General features: G+C 56.1%; 1 protein-coding gene across 1 annotated transcript; it reads left to right on the plus strand.

The window, feature by feature from the left end:
• Positions 1-2,087: 2,087 nt before the first annotated feature.
• ZMIZ2 (zinc finger, MIZ-type containing 2) lies at positions 2,088-11,156 on the plus strand. Its single transcript, XM_006832099.1, is given in 18 exon segments — positions 2,088-2,128; positions 2,258-2,372; positions 2,806-3,017; positions 3,248-3,422; positions 3,634-3,897; positions 4,105-4,284; positions 4,976-5,053; positions 5,238-5,406; positions 6,719-6,863; positions 6,985-7,195; positions 8,543-8,648; positions 8,770-8,927; positions 9,593-9,660; positions 9,761-9,829; positions 9,944-10,188; positions 10,383-10,627; positions 10,660-10,854; positions 11,049-11,156. Coding segments are annotated over 18 exon segments (2,784 nt in total).
• The last annotated feature ends 1,027 nt before the right edge of the window (positions 11,157-12,183 follow it).

Below are 12,183 nucleotides of genomic sequence, written 5' to 3' on the forward strand. Positions count from 1 at the left end.
CCTCTGGATCTAGGTTCCCTCTTGAAAGCTTGTAAGCCAGTCACTTCTTGCCTTTGTAGCGCCCCACCCCCCATTTTGGGTAGCCAATGTCCAAGTTGCCCATCCCTGTCTACTCTGTGTGTGGAGGGGGTGGGAATGATTCTTTTAGTAGAGCTTATAACAGCAAACATTTCAAATGCTGATGTAGCCCTATTTATCAGTTTTTATCTTAAGGATTGAGCTTTTAGTATCAAATGTAAGAACACTTTACCTAGCCATTTCCAGAAGTATTTCTACTTTGATTTTTTTAAAGTTTTGCATTTCACATTTAAATGCATGATCTATTTTGAGGTAATTTCTGTGTAAGGTGTGAAGTTTAGATTAAAGTGAGGTTTTCCCCCTGCCTGTGGATGTCCAGTTATTGTAGCATTGTTAGTTGCCTGTGGATTGTTGTTGTTTGTTGCAAAGATTCCCCATCCTCCATCAGATGTTCACGTTTGCACCTTTGTCAAACATCAATTGGGAATGCTTGTGTGGGTGCACATCTGGGGTTCGGTTCTTTTCCACTGATCTGTGTGCCTGTCTCTCCATTAGTACCCTACGGCCTGTATCCGGTAGCTACACAGTAGGTCTTAAAATCCTGCTCTGTTGCTTTAAGCCTGCCCAGCAGGTCCAAGAGGTCCCCACCCCATGTGCCTGAGTCCTGTGGAGTTGTTAGTCCCAGACTTTACTACTTTCCAGGTAGGACGGGGTTGAGGAGAGGCAAGGAGAGAACCAGGCATCAGGACTGGCAGCGTACCTGGTGCCAGTCACCTGGCCTCCCTCGCCCTCCTTTTGCTCCCTCAACCCCAATTCCTTTGTCCCTTCTCTGAACCTCAGGAGCCCTGGCCCTCTGGGAGTGCTGGGGCCAGTGTGGCTCATTGGACCTCCCAGAGCAGAGGGCAGGTATGAGATAGGTGCTCTCTGTTTCTTTCCCCAGTGCTCAGAGTGTGGAGAGGGTCTGCTCATGGGTGCAGACAGGGGCAGGCCTCCTGCCTGTGTCCTCAGTTTTCCTGTCACTGAAATGAATCAGTGACCTAACGCATGCCGAGGACTCTCCTGCTAAAGAAGCACAGATGCTTGGTTTTGGGGAGAACCAAGGCAGCCTCCCTGGAATCCTTGTGTTCCTGTTACCCACCTCACGCCCTGTCTCACTACTGCCCATGCTGTCTGGTCCCTGCTGCTCCTCTGGCTCAGTGTGCCCAGCGAGCTGGCGTTACAAACCCATGCCATGCTGCTCTGGAGCACCAGGTGTCGATCCTGTGGTTGCCTCCTGACTTTCAGCCCATTGCCTCTGTCCACCTCTTCCTCATCCAGACCCTGCTTCATCCTAGCCCCCACAGTGTGCTGGACGGTGGTCTCGGGCCTCCTGTTTTCACTTAGCCCTAAGAGATGAGCCACGGCTCTCTGTCAGGCTCTACCCCTAACTTAGCCACCCCAGCCTCCTAAGCTGCCTCGAACTCTGTCTAGCTGGCTGGACCCCTCCCAACACTCGTCTCCATTCCCCCTGGCCTCCCCACCCTGAGCTTCTGAGAGGAGTTGCTCTCAGTTCTGCTCCCATGTTCCCCAGACGTGCTGAGTGCGGCCCGGATTGTCTCCTGCTTTATACGCGTATACAGAGAGCCAGTGGGAAGGCCTTGTGCAGGAGGGAGGGTCTAGAAAGGCTTCGGAATCTGAGCAATGCTTTCAAGGCCGGTTCTAGGAGCTCTAGGTGGCAGGGCCAGAACATCCTAAACTCACTCTGGGCTAGGTCTGTCATGTGATGGCCTGCAGGACAGCTTCCTGACATCCTGAGCGTGACCCTGCAGTCCGTTTGCCCTGTTTTGGTCTCAGATTGGAGTGAGCTGAGTTGGTGGCTGCTGATCTGGTCCCTCTGCCCCCTGAAAGGTGTTGGGTACTGGTGCCAGCTCACCGGGAAAAGGCCGGGTTGCCCAGTGGCCACAGTTGCTTCTTGGTGAATGGCCCCTTCCCCTCTGTCCCTGCAGCGGAAGCAGCTGAGCCCCAGATAAGTGCCATCAAGGGTAACTCCATCCTACTGCAGATCCGGCCTTGGGGCTGCTGCACGACCCATGAACCCCATGAAACCCGCCTTCCCCCCCACGCCGCACGGGTGAGTGCCTGCTACACATGGGGGAGTCTGGGTGGAGAGGTGCCCTCTGCGCTGGGAGGGCCCATTCCACTGCATCCTTCCCCCTCGCTGTCATCTGGGCGTGGGGCCTCACCCGGTCTCTTCCCACAGTGATGGTTCATTTGCATATGAGTGTATACCTTGGCAACAGAGTGCCAGCCAGCCTGCAGGGTCGCTGTCAGTGGTAACGACCGTGTGGGGAGTTAGCAACACATCCCAGAGTCAGGTAAGCACCTACACCTAGATGGTTGCTGTTGCTGGTAAAAGCCGTCGACTCGGCTCTGGCTCACAGCGACCCTGTATGGGGTTTGCAAGGAGCGCCTGGTGGGTTTTGAACCACTGACCTTAAGGTTAGCAGTTCAGTGCTTATCTGACCGTGCAACATCTTGATACCTGCCCCCAAGGTCAGCAGCTGAGGGTGGAGCTGGGAGTGAGGAGAGAGCTTCCTGGACTCCGAGGTCTTGGGATGCCGCTTCTCCTCAGTCCTTGCTGGGATGCTTCCTGCATCATCTTTTCAGCCAAAATAACCGATGCGGCCCTTCCTCCTCCCCTCCCTACCGCTCAGTCTCATTCTAGGACCTTAGAGCCACAATTTGAGTGAACTGTTTGGACAGGTGCATTTGGTGTTGCTCTGAACTGTGTGTCTGTCTTCCTGGCAGGTCTTGGGGAACGCCATGGGCCCCGGAGGAAATCCTTCTAGCAGCTCCATGGTGCCCGGCATGGCAGGCGGCAGCTCCGCCCTCAACTCACCGCAGTTCCTTGGGCAGCAAGCATTTGCTGAGGGCAGCGCCAACAAGGGCTATGTGCAGCAGGGGGTGTATGGCCGTGGGGGCTACCCCGGGGGCCCCGGCTTCACCACTGGGTATGCAGTGCCTCCCCTCTGGCAGGCAGGCATTTGAGGAGCTTTCTAGGCACAGTGCTTAGGTTGAGTGGGCACCTCGGGATTGTTGAGCTGACTTGCTGGCTGTTGGCTCTGCCTTTCCTGTCTGCTGCGGTGACCAAGAATGGGCTTTGGGAAAGACTGGGGCTCCCTTACCCCTACTGTGTGCACGGGGGCAGCTTTTGATCCTGTTTCTCTTGCAGGTATGCCAGTGGCCCCAGCGGTCCTGGAGGCCTAGGCCTCCCTTCCCATGCAGCCCGGCCCTCCACTGACTTCACTCAGGCTGCTGCGGCTGCTGCTGTGGCTGCCGCTGCGGCCACTGCCACCGCCACTGCCACTGCCACTGTGGCCGCCCTCCAGGAGAAGCAGAGCCAGGAGCTGAGCCAGTACGGAGCGGTGAGGCGGGAGACGGCCCAGCCAGCTGCCGGGAGAGGGAGCCTCACCTGTGAACAGAGACTGGAGCTCATGCAGGCGGGGCTGGTGGGCATGGAGCTGGGAAGGGGTGCTAGGACCTTCCAGGGGAGAGTCTGGTGAGGGGATGGTCCCATCACAGTTGGGGCTGGGTGATTCAGGGCCCTGGGATGAGTCCTCTCTCTTCTCTTCCCAGATGGGGGCTGGACAGGCTTTTAACAGCCAGTTTCTGCAGCACGGAGGCCCCCGGGGGCCCAGCGTGCCCTCCAGCATGAGCCCTCCCGGCATGGGGGCGGTGATGGGCCCCTCTGGCCTCTCCCCTGTGGGCATGAACCCGACCCGGGCAGTGGGGATGGCACCCCTGTATGGAGGGCAGCGCCTGCCCCAGCATACACACCCCGGGCCATCTCAGGCCCAGCCGCTGCCCCGACAGGGGCTCAAGAGAGTCTACTCCAGCGAGGTGAGTGAGGGTTAGCAGCCAGGGTGGCCTCAGCAACCCCCAGTCTGCAAGGTCAGGCTTCCTGTATGTGGCAGATAGCAGGCCCTGTAGCAGACCCCAGGTGGGGAGCGTCTCTACCCCTCGTGCGTTGGAGCTCCCAGAGTCAGGAGCTATTTCTCCGATGGCCCTTGCCCTCCCCTGCCATCTGTTTGTCTTTTCCTTACTCAGGTGTATCCAGGGCAACAGTACCTGCAGGGAGGCCAGTATGCAGCCGGTACTGCCCAGTTTGCTCCCAATCCTGGGCAGCCCCCTGTGCCTTCTCCCGCGTACCCCGGGCACAGGCTGCCCCTACAGCAGGGCATGGGGCAGTACCTGACTCCTCCCGGCCCCACGGCACCGCATTACAAGGTAGGAGCCCTGAGTCAGGCATGCAAGAGGCAGAAGTAAGCTCAGAACATCTCCCCAGTGGCTTCCTTGGGTGGTGGTCTGTGGGCACATTGGGGAGACAGGACAGCCATGGCCTTTGCTGGTGGTCCTGACACACACGGCACAGGCGGCTGTATAGGGCCATGTGCTTCTAGCAGTAGGCATTTGGTTTGAGGATGACAGGCAGGCACCCAGGCCACTTGTAGGTTCTCCATAAAGAAAGTTGTGTTTCTTCTTTTTTGCTCCTGAAGAGCTAAAGCCCACTGTGTCGGGACCCTGGTGTGGGCGCGGGGTCCCTCATCAGAGCCTCCCTCCACATACTGGGAACCTGAGACCCATCCCGGAAGTGTCTGTGGAGCCACTGTTCCACAGACAAAGGAAACCTCACATTAAGGAAATAGATAGGGTCACTCCTGAGTTCTAGTCATTGTTGTTGTTGAGTGCCATCGAGACAGTTCCTACCCATAGTGACCCTGTATAGGGTTTCCACAAAGCGGCTGGTGAGTTTGAACCACCGATCATGCAATTGAAACCGACTTTGCAGCCCAGCACATTAACCATAGTGCCACAGCAAGACTCTGTTGGTCCAGGGTAGTGGTGGCTCTGGCTCTGGCTCTGGGAGGTGGGGTGTGCTCCAGCTGCAGACGTCTTCACACGGCTTTCTCTTCTACAGTCTGCAGACCAGTTCAACGGACAGAACAGCAGCTTCAATGGAGGAACCTTCAGCTACAGCCAGCCGAGCCTGAGTGGGGTACGGACAGGTGGCTTACGCGGGTGGGCACAGGGGGAAGGCCCACTGACTATGGCTCCATCAGCTCGAGAGCCAACAGAGTCAGTGTGGGTACCAGCCAGGCATCTCTGTGCTAACCGTTCTCGGGGTGTCCAGTGCACCGCGCCCCCCATTCTGCACTGATTGTTTTTGCTCCCCCTTGCAGCCTGCCCGCTCCATCCCCAGCTACCCCAGCTCCCCACTTCCTGGGAACCCCACGCCACCCATGACCCCCAGTAGCAGCATCCCCTACATGTCTCCAAGCCAGGACATCAAGTCCCCCTTCCTGCCTGACCTCAAGCCCAACATGAGCGCCCTGCACCCTCCCGCCTCTGGTGAGTCCATACTCAAGGACATGGTGACGGGCTGGGGTATGGGGAAACCCCTGGAACCATGAGAGAAGTCAGAATTCTAACGGTTAAAGATAAAATTTGAGTTGTGGGCCTTGGTTGAAGATAAAATTTGAGTTAGGTGCCATTAATTTGCTTTCAACTTGGTGACCCTGTATGTATCCAAGTAGAACTGCCCATATGGTTTTTATTAAGTTTTCATTGTGAATTGAGTGGTAGTTTACATGGGAGAACATTAGTTTTACACTCATTGTTTCATTGCAACGATTACAGTCTTCACCGTGCATCATCATTCAACAGTATTTACTTCTATTTCCTCTGTTTTTGTGGCGGGGATATACACATACACTCAGGAATATATAATCATTTAAAAAACATAGTGCACATTCTACAAGCCTGCCTCCTGGCTGCCAGCTCTCAGTCCCTCTCTTTCCATGAGTACAGAGTCCTCAGCTGCTCCCTCTCTCCATGTCGCCATCACTGGCGTCACTGCTTCTCTGGGTAGGGTCCTGCATTCCCCTTGTGCTCTTCTCCTTGATGGTCCTAGGGTCCTTTGTTCCTGGACTGTAAGATTAACCACTCATTCCTTTTTGTTACAAAACTCCTACCTGTACAGTTGTGACCGAGACTGAAATTTTTGAGAATAGATCACTGTGTGCTTAACCATTGTGTCACCAAGTCTCCTGAGCAGCACTTAACTCCTGACCCTCTTTGCCAGTCTGTCCAAGGCTGTGAACTGTACCCTAGAAAAATGCCCACACGCCTAGAATGTTGTGTGTGACTGGGGGCTGTTAAATCCCCTGAAACCTGTCCCGGGGAAGAACCCTGTATTGGGGCTTCTGACAGACAGTGTGGTCATGAAACCCCAAACTGAGAGGTAAGGTAGTGAGCAGGTGGCCCCTCACTCCTCTTTGGGCTCCCAGTTACTTGGAAAGCACCAAGAATGGACTGGGGGGACCCGTTCTTCACCATAGTTTCAGGGACGTTGGGACAGTCCACCAAGAGCAGGATGGAATATCGGGCTTCAGAGGCTCCGTTACAGTTGGAAGTGACCGTTGGAGTGCACCCAGGCCTATGGCATGGTTCATTCCTGCCAGGCAACACCCCTCTGCTTGCGTGGTCCCTGCATTGGAAGGGAGGCTGAACCCCGAGTCTGTCGTGTTTCCTGAGTGTCCTGGAGGCATGCCGTTGGTGCTGGGCGTGCAGCACCCTGAGCCAGGTCCTTTGTACTTCGTGCTCTGGCGCTGGGCAGCCGCGGCCTCCCCACTCAGGGCCGGCCTGGGCCCTCTGCCCTCAGGAAATGGCCCTTGTGACGAATTACGGCTGACCTTCCCGGTCCGTGATGGAGTGGTCCTGGAGCCCTTCCGCCTACAGCACAATCTGGCTGTGAGCAACCATGTCTTCCAGCTCCGTGACTCTGTCTACAAGACTCTGATGCTGAGGTGAGGTGGTACTCACTTCCGGGCTGCCCCCTTACCCACTATGTAGACACTGTCCCAGCCCATCACCTCCTGCTGGCACCTGCTCACCTCTCCCCACGTACCTGCCCTTCCCCGGACCCAGGCCCGACCTCGAGCTACAATTCAAGTGCTACCACCACGAGGACCGCCAGATGAATACCAACTGGCCAGCGTCGGTGCAGGTCAGCGTCAATGCCACGCCACTCACCATCGAGCGTGGGGACAACAAGACCTCCCACAAGCCCCTCTACCTGAAGCATGTGTGTCAGCCGGGCCGGAACACCATCCAGATCACCGTCACGGCCTGCTGCTGTGTGAGTGCCAGGCCAGGTGGCGTGGCTGGGGACGGCACGGGGACTTGATGGAAGGCAGGGGTCTGTGGTTCCCATTTTCATTTCCCTCTGGGCCCTTTACAGAGGTGGACTTCATGAAGCATTCAGATTAAGGTAACTAGATCTGTACTTCATGCTAGTTACATGAGAGAGAAGACTGGAGCTTTGTACCCTAGAAACGGCATGGCCGGTGTCCAGAGCCCCCAGTGGTCCTTATTGCCTACTTGGAAGGAGTGCCTAGATTTAGTGGACTACGGAGAGCTGGACCATCCTCAGAATTGGAGAGAAGGTCTAACATGGCTTGATGGTGGCCTCATCTGACCTCTAAGTTCACAAGCGAAGTTGTTTTGTGCCGTTAAGTTGGTTTAGAGGGTTTCCAAGGAGCAACCGGTGGGTGTGACCCACCAACCTTGCAGTTAACCATCCAATGCTTACCCAACAGCACCACAGCAGGACCACCCAAGTTCACCTCTGAGGTGGATGTCAGCCCAGCCTCCGTCTGACCTCTGGACGCCTCCCACAGCAGTCTTTCTGCTTCTGGGCTGGATTTCATCATTGGTTGTAGTGGTCACACAGAACTCACACAGACAGTGCTCGAGTTAGGGTTTGTCAGGAACATAAGAGTTGTGTTACAAATTCAGGTTGAGGAACAACAGGTGCTGTTGCTAAGTGCAGTCCAGTCCGTTCCAGCTCGTAACGACCCCATCCTTAAAGGGTTTCCAAGGCTTTGAGAGTTTTTTGCAGGAACAGAAAGCCTCACGTCTTTCCTGCAGTGTGTGACTGGTAAGCACTCCCTAGACCTAGTGGTATATTGTGTGGAGCTGGTGTGCTCCCAGAACACTCAGGATTCAATGATCCAATCAGGACAGCCTCTTCCCAGAGACAAGTCTCTTATTGACTTTTGGCCCCACGTGTCTTACAAAGCTCTTTTAGCTCTGCCTGCAAGTGTCCCCAGAGTCCTGATGTGGTGCTGTAGGGTGATGCACTGGGCCACAACGTTGGTTTGAAGCATAAGCTTGGCAGTTCAGACGCACCAGGCGCTCCTTGGAAACAAACCCTAGGTTATCAGGAAGTCTGGCGTCTGCTTCACTGTGGCATCGAGTGGGATCGTGGGGATTTCAGCTCAGGAGCTGCAGACGGCGAGGAAGGCTGTCGTGGGAGAGTGGATAAGCCTTTCCCGCCTCCATCCTGGGCTTGGGTTTTGATGGAGAGGCGAGAACTAGGTAGGGGTTGGGCAAAGAGGAGGCTGTGTCTTTACATGTGGACGAGCCAGCACCCTGCCTGCAGGTGACAGGTGTGTGACCCATTCCCCCCCTCCGCCCCCCGCAGTCCCACCTGTTTGTGCTGCAGCTGGTGCACCGCCCGTCGGTCCGCTCGGTGCTGCAAGGCCTTATCAAGAAGCGTCTCCTGCCAGCTGAGCACTGCGTCACCAAGAGTGAGTATCATCCTCTCACCAGTGGCTGGCCCCACTCTGCATGCATGGGGTCCCAGGGGGCGCCCCCACCTCGCCGTCCTGTCTCAGGAATGTTCTTGGACACTCTTCCCTGTCTGCCCAGTAAAGCGCAACTTCAGCAGTGGCACCATCCCAGGAACTCCTGGGCCCAATGGAGAGGATGGGGTGGAGCAAACAGCCATCAAGGTGTCCCTGAAGTGCCCCATCACCTTCCGTAGGATCCAGCTCCCTGCCCGGGGCCACGACTGTCGGCACATACAGGTGGGTGGAGCAGGCAGAGCGGGCGCTGAGCTCCTTGCCATCTGTCTGTCTATGACTTGCCATGATGGAGCAGCTCTTCCATTGGATATTAGATCCACGTGGTTCTGGTTTCCAAAATTAAAAAGAATACTCAGTGAAACTGAAGCCTCACTGAGAATTTATAAAGGTGTGCTTGTACATTTAAGCAATCTCCCCACTTTTTAGTTAAAGAGCTTGGCTTAGTGGTTACAAGTTGTAACCTCAAGGTCAGCCGTTCAAAACTACCAGCCATTCTGTAAGAGAATGAGCCTCGGAAACCCTATGCAGGGTCACTGCTTCTGAACCGACTCCACGGCACACCACCACCACCACCCCTCTTGGTTACATATGTAGCACTGTACTGTATACACACTTCTGTGTCTAGATTGTCTCTCCATCTAAACAGTGAAGTCCTGGAGGTGGTTCCATACCAGCACAGCCACGGGCCCCTGTCTGGGTTAGCGGTGCCCACCATGATTTTCACTGTCACCCCGAGGACTTTGTGCTTGCCTGCAGTCTTTGTTAAACTTAAGCTGCAGAAGTCTTTGCAGACATGCAGCTAATACATGACAAAGAGTGGCGTTGTGTATCAAAGGGTGTGCCCTGTGGCAAGGGTGCCCCAATACCTGTACTGCCCTTTTCTGCAGTGCTTTGATCTGGAGTCGTACCTGCAGCTCAACTGTGAGCGGGGGACTTGGAGGTGTCCTGTCTGCAAGTGAGTGTTTGGGACCTGGGGGGTTCCCTGTTGGTGTTCACTCCTGCATGAGCGGAGGGAGGGCGGTAGTCCTGAGCCTGTCCCTTTGTTTACTCCATAGTAAGACTGCGTTGCTGGAGGGCCTGGAGGTGGACCAGTACATGCTGGGGGTCCTCATCTACATCCAGAAGTAATTCTGCTCTGACCCTCATCTGTGGGGCGACGGCTCTGGGACAGGTGGCGTGGGTGTTTGGGTGTGTGTCGGGCAGGCAGATCCCTCACTGTTGTCCATTTCCTTGCCCAGCTCTGATTATGAAGAGGTGACCATCGACCCCACGTGTAGCTGGAAGCCAGTGCCTGTGAAGCCTGACTTGCACCTGAAGGAGGAGCCCGATGGGCCGGTCCTGAAGCGCTGCCGCACCGTCAGCCCCGCGCACGTGCTCATGCCCAGCGTCATGGAGATGATTGCCGCCCTGGGCCCCAATGCTGCCTCCTGTGCCACCCTGCAGCCAGCCTCAGGCCCCGCGCCTGGCGACTTTCCCAACCAGGGTGAGTAGAAGACCACACAGTGCCTGCGGGGCCTTTGACCCTTGTATGAAGGAGGCTGGGACACCCCTCTTAATAACATCGGATGACCACAGGTCCACAGGGTGTAAGGCAGTGCCTCCCTTTCCCTTCCTGGCTGCAATCTCTGCCAGTCACCCTGCTGGGCGCTCACAGGGATCCCAACTCTGTCTTCACAGGTTCCAGTTTTTCGGGGCCTGGAAATTTCCCTGAACCCTTCCCACCCACCACACCCAGCAGCGCCCCAGCCCTTCCCGAGTTTACCCCAGGGCCTCCACCCATCTCCTACCAGTCTGACATTCCTAGCAGTCTCCTGACCCCCGAGAAGCCTGCTTCCTTCGTCCCCAGCCAGGTCAGTGTTCCATGCCCAGCAGGGAGAGGAGGAGGGACGGCGAGCCCTAAGGGCCCTGGGCTGTTATAACAAGTCGTCCGCTCCTCTCTCAGATGGTACCACAGGGCCTGCACAACCCCAACCTCGGGGCCCTGCCAGGGCCACAGCTGCACCACCAGAACCCTCCCCCACCACCCCGCCCACCCCTGGGCCCAGCAAGCTCAGGGCCTGCCAGTGAGCTGGCCTTCAATGCCACTTCCAGCGCGATGGGGCCCACCAGCATGTCTGCGGGCGGAGAGGCCCCGGAGCCGGCTCTGGACGTGAGTAACCCCCTTCCCCCAATCAGGGAGGGTGTGGCATTGTGTGCCCACGAGCAGAGGGCTCCCTGAGCAGGCACACATTTCCTGGTGTCTGTCTTCATCTGAAAAGTTCTAGACGGATGTGGGTGGACACAGGCCTTTGTCCATTAGAGCCAGGTGACGAGCGTTGTGTAAGTGACCTGATTTGTTCTCAGCTGCTACCGGAGCTGACCAACCCCGATGAGCTGCTGTCGTACCTGGGCCCACCCGGCCTTCCCACCAACAGCAATGATGACCTGCTCTCCCTCTTTGAGAACAACTGATCTGTGTTACCTGCCCAGCTGGTCAGCTACCTCCCAGCCACTCTTCACCCTTTCCAGTGCACAGCTGCCTGACCCTAGCCCACACAGCAGAGGCAGTGCTGTGGACGGTCAGGACTGGCAGCGGGGCAGCCGGACCCTCCCCATCCTACCATCAAGCTCCCTACAATGAAAAAGGTTTGGCTGCAGTGCCTGCCCTGGCCCCACTTCATCCTCCCACCTCTGCCTGCTACTGCCCGCCCTGCATTTGATTCCAACATTGACCTTCCTGTTGTGACGACTCCATGGCTGGGGCAGAGCCAGCTGCCCACTGGGCACTCTGCCCCAGCCTAAGTTTCAGAGGAAAGGCTTAAGGTGGGAGAACGGATTGACTATAAAGCACAACCATGTATATAGTGTAGAAACACTAAAAGCTGGGAAAGCAGTGCTACGTGGAGGAAAGCAAGCCGTCGTGCAGCCGTGACTTCAGCGTGCTCTCTCCTCCTGGCTGAGTGGACGGCTGGAGCCAGGCACCAGGGTAATGGTATCTGCACTCTTTCCCCTTCTCCGTGAAAGTGAAGAATTGTACTGCCCTGTTTTTTTTTTTTTAAACCATCTTTCCTGAGTCCACCTGTGGACTGGAATCCAGGGTGGGGTGCAGAGAGCCATTGCACCCTGTGGGCTTGGGGCCCATGAACCTGCCTGAGGGCCAGGCACCAGTTGTGTCTCCTGTCTGTATTGATCTCTATTAAAGAACTCCCTTGTTCGGGCTGTGCTGAGTCCTCCTTTGTGTTCAGGGTGAGGTGGTGCCTCTTGTCCCTGCGTGTCGCCCTTGGACAAGCACTCTGCCACAGGTCAGCTGTTTTAACTCAGCACCCACTCTTCAGAAACCCTATACAGAGCCTCTGTGAGTTGGAACCAATTCATTGGCACTTAGTGACTGCATTTGGGACCCTACATACCTTGTGACTTCCCAGCCAAAGTCCAGCTGCTTCCACACACCCCTGTGGTATATTTCCTTTTCCCTGGAATTTTCTGCAAGCTGACTTAA

The sequence above is a fragment of the Chrysochloris asiatica genome, unplaced genomic scaffold (assembly GCF_000296735.1).
Source record: "Chrysochloris asiatica unplaced genomic scaffold, ChrAsi1.0 scaffold00006, whole genome shotgun sequence".
Classification (NCBI taxonomy): domain Eukaryota; kingdom Metazoa; phylum Chordata; class Mammalia; order Afrosoricida; family Chrysochloridae; genus Chrysochloris; species Chrysochloris asiatica.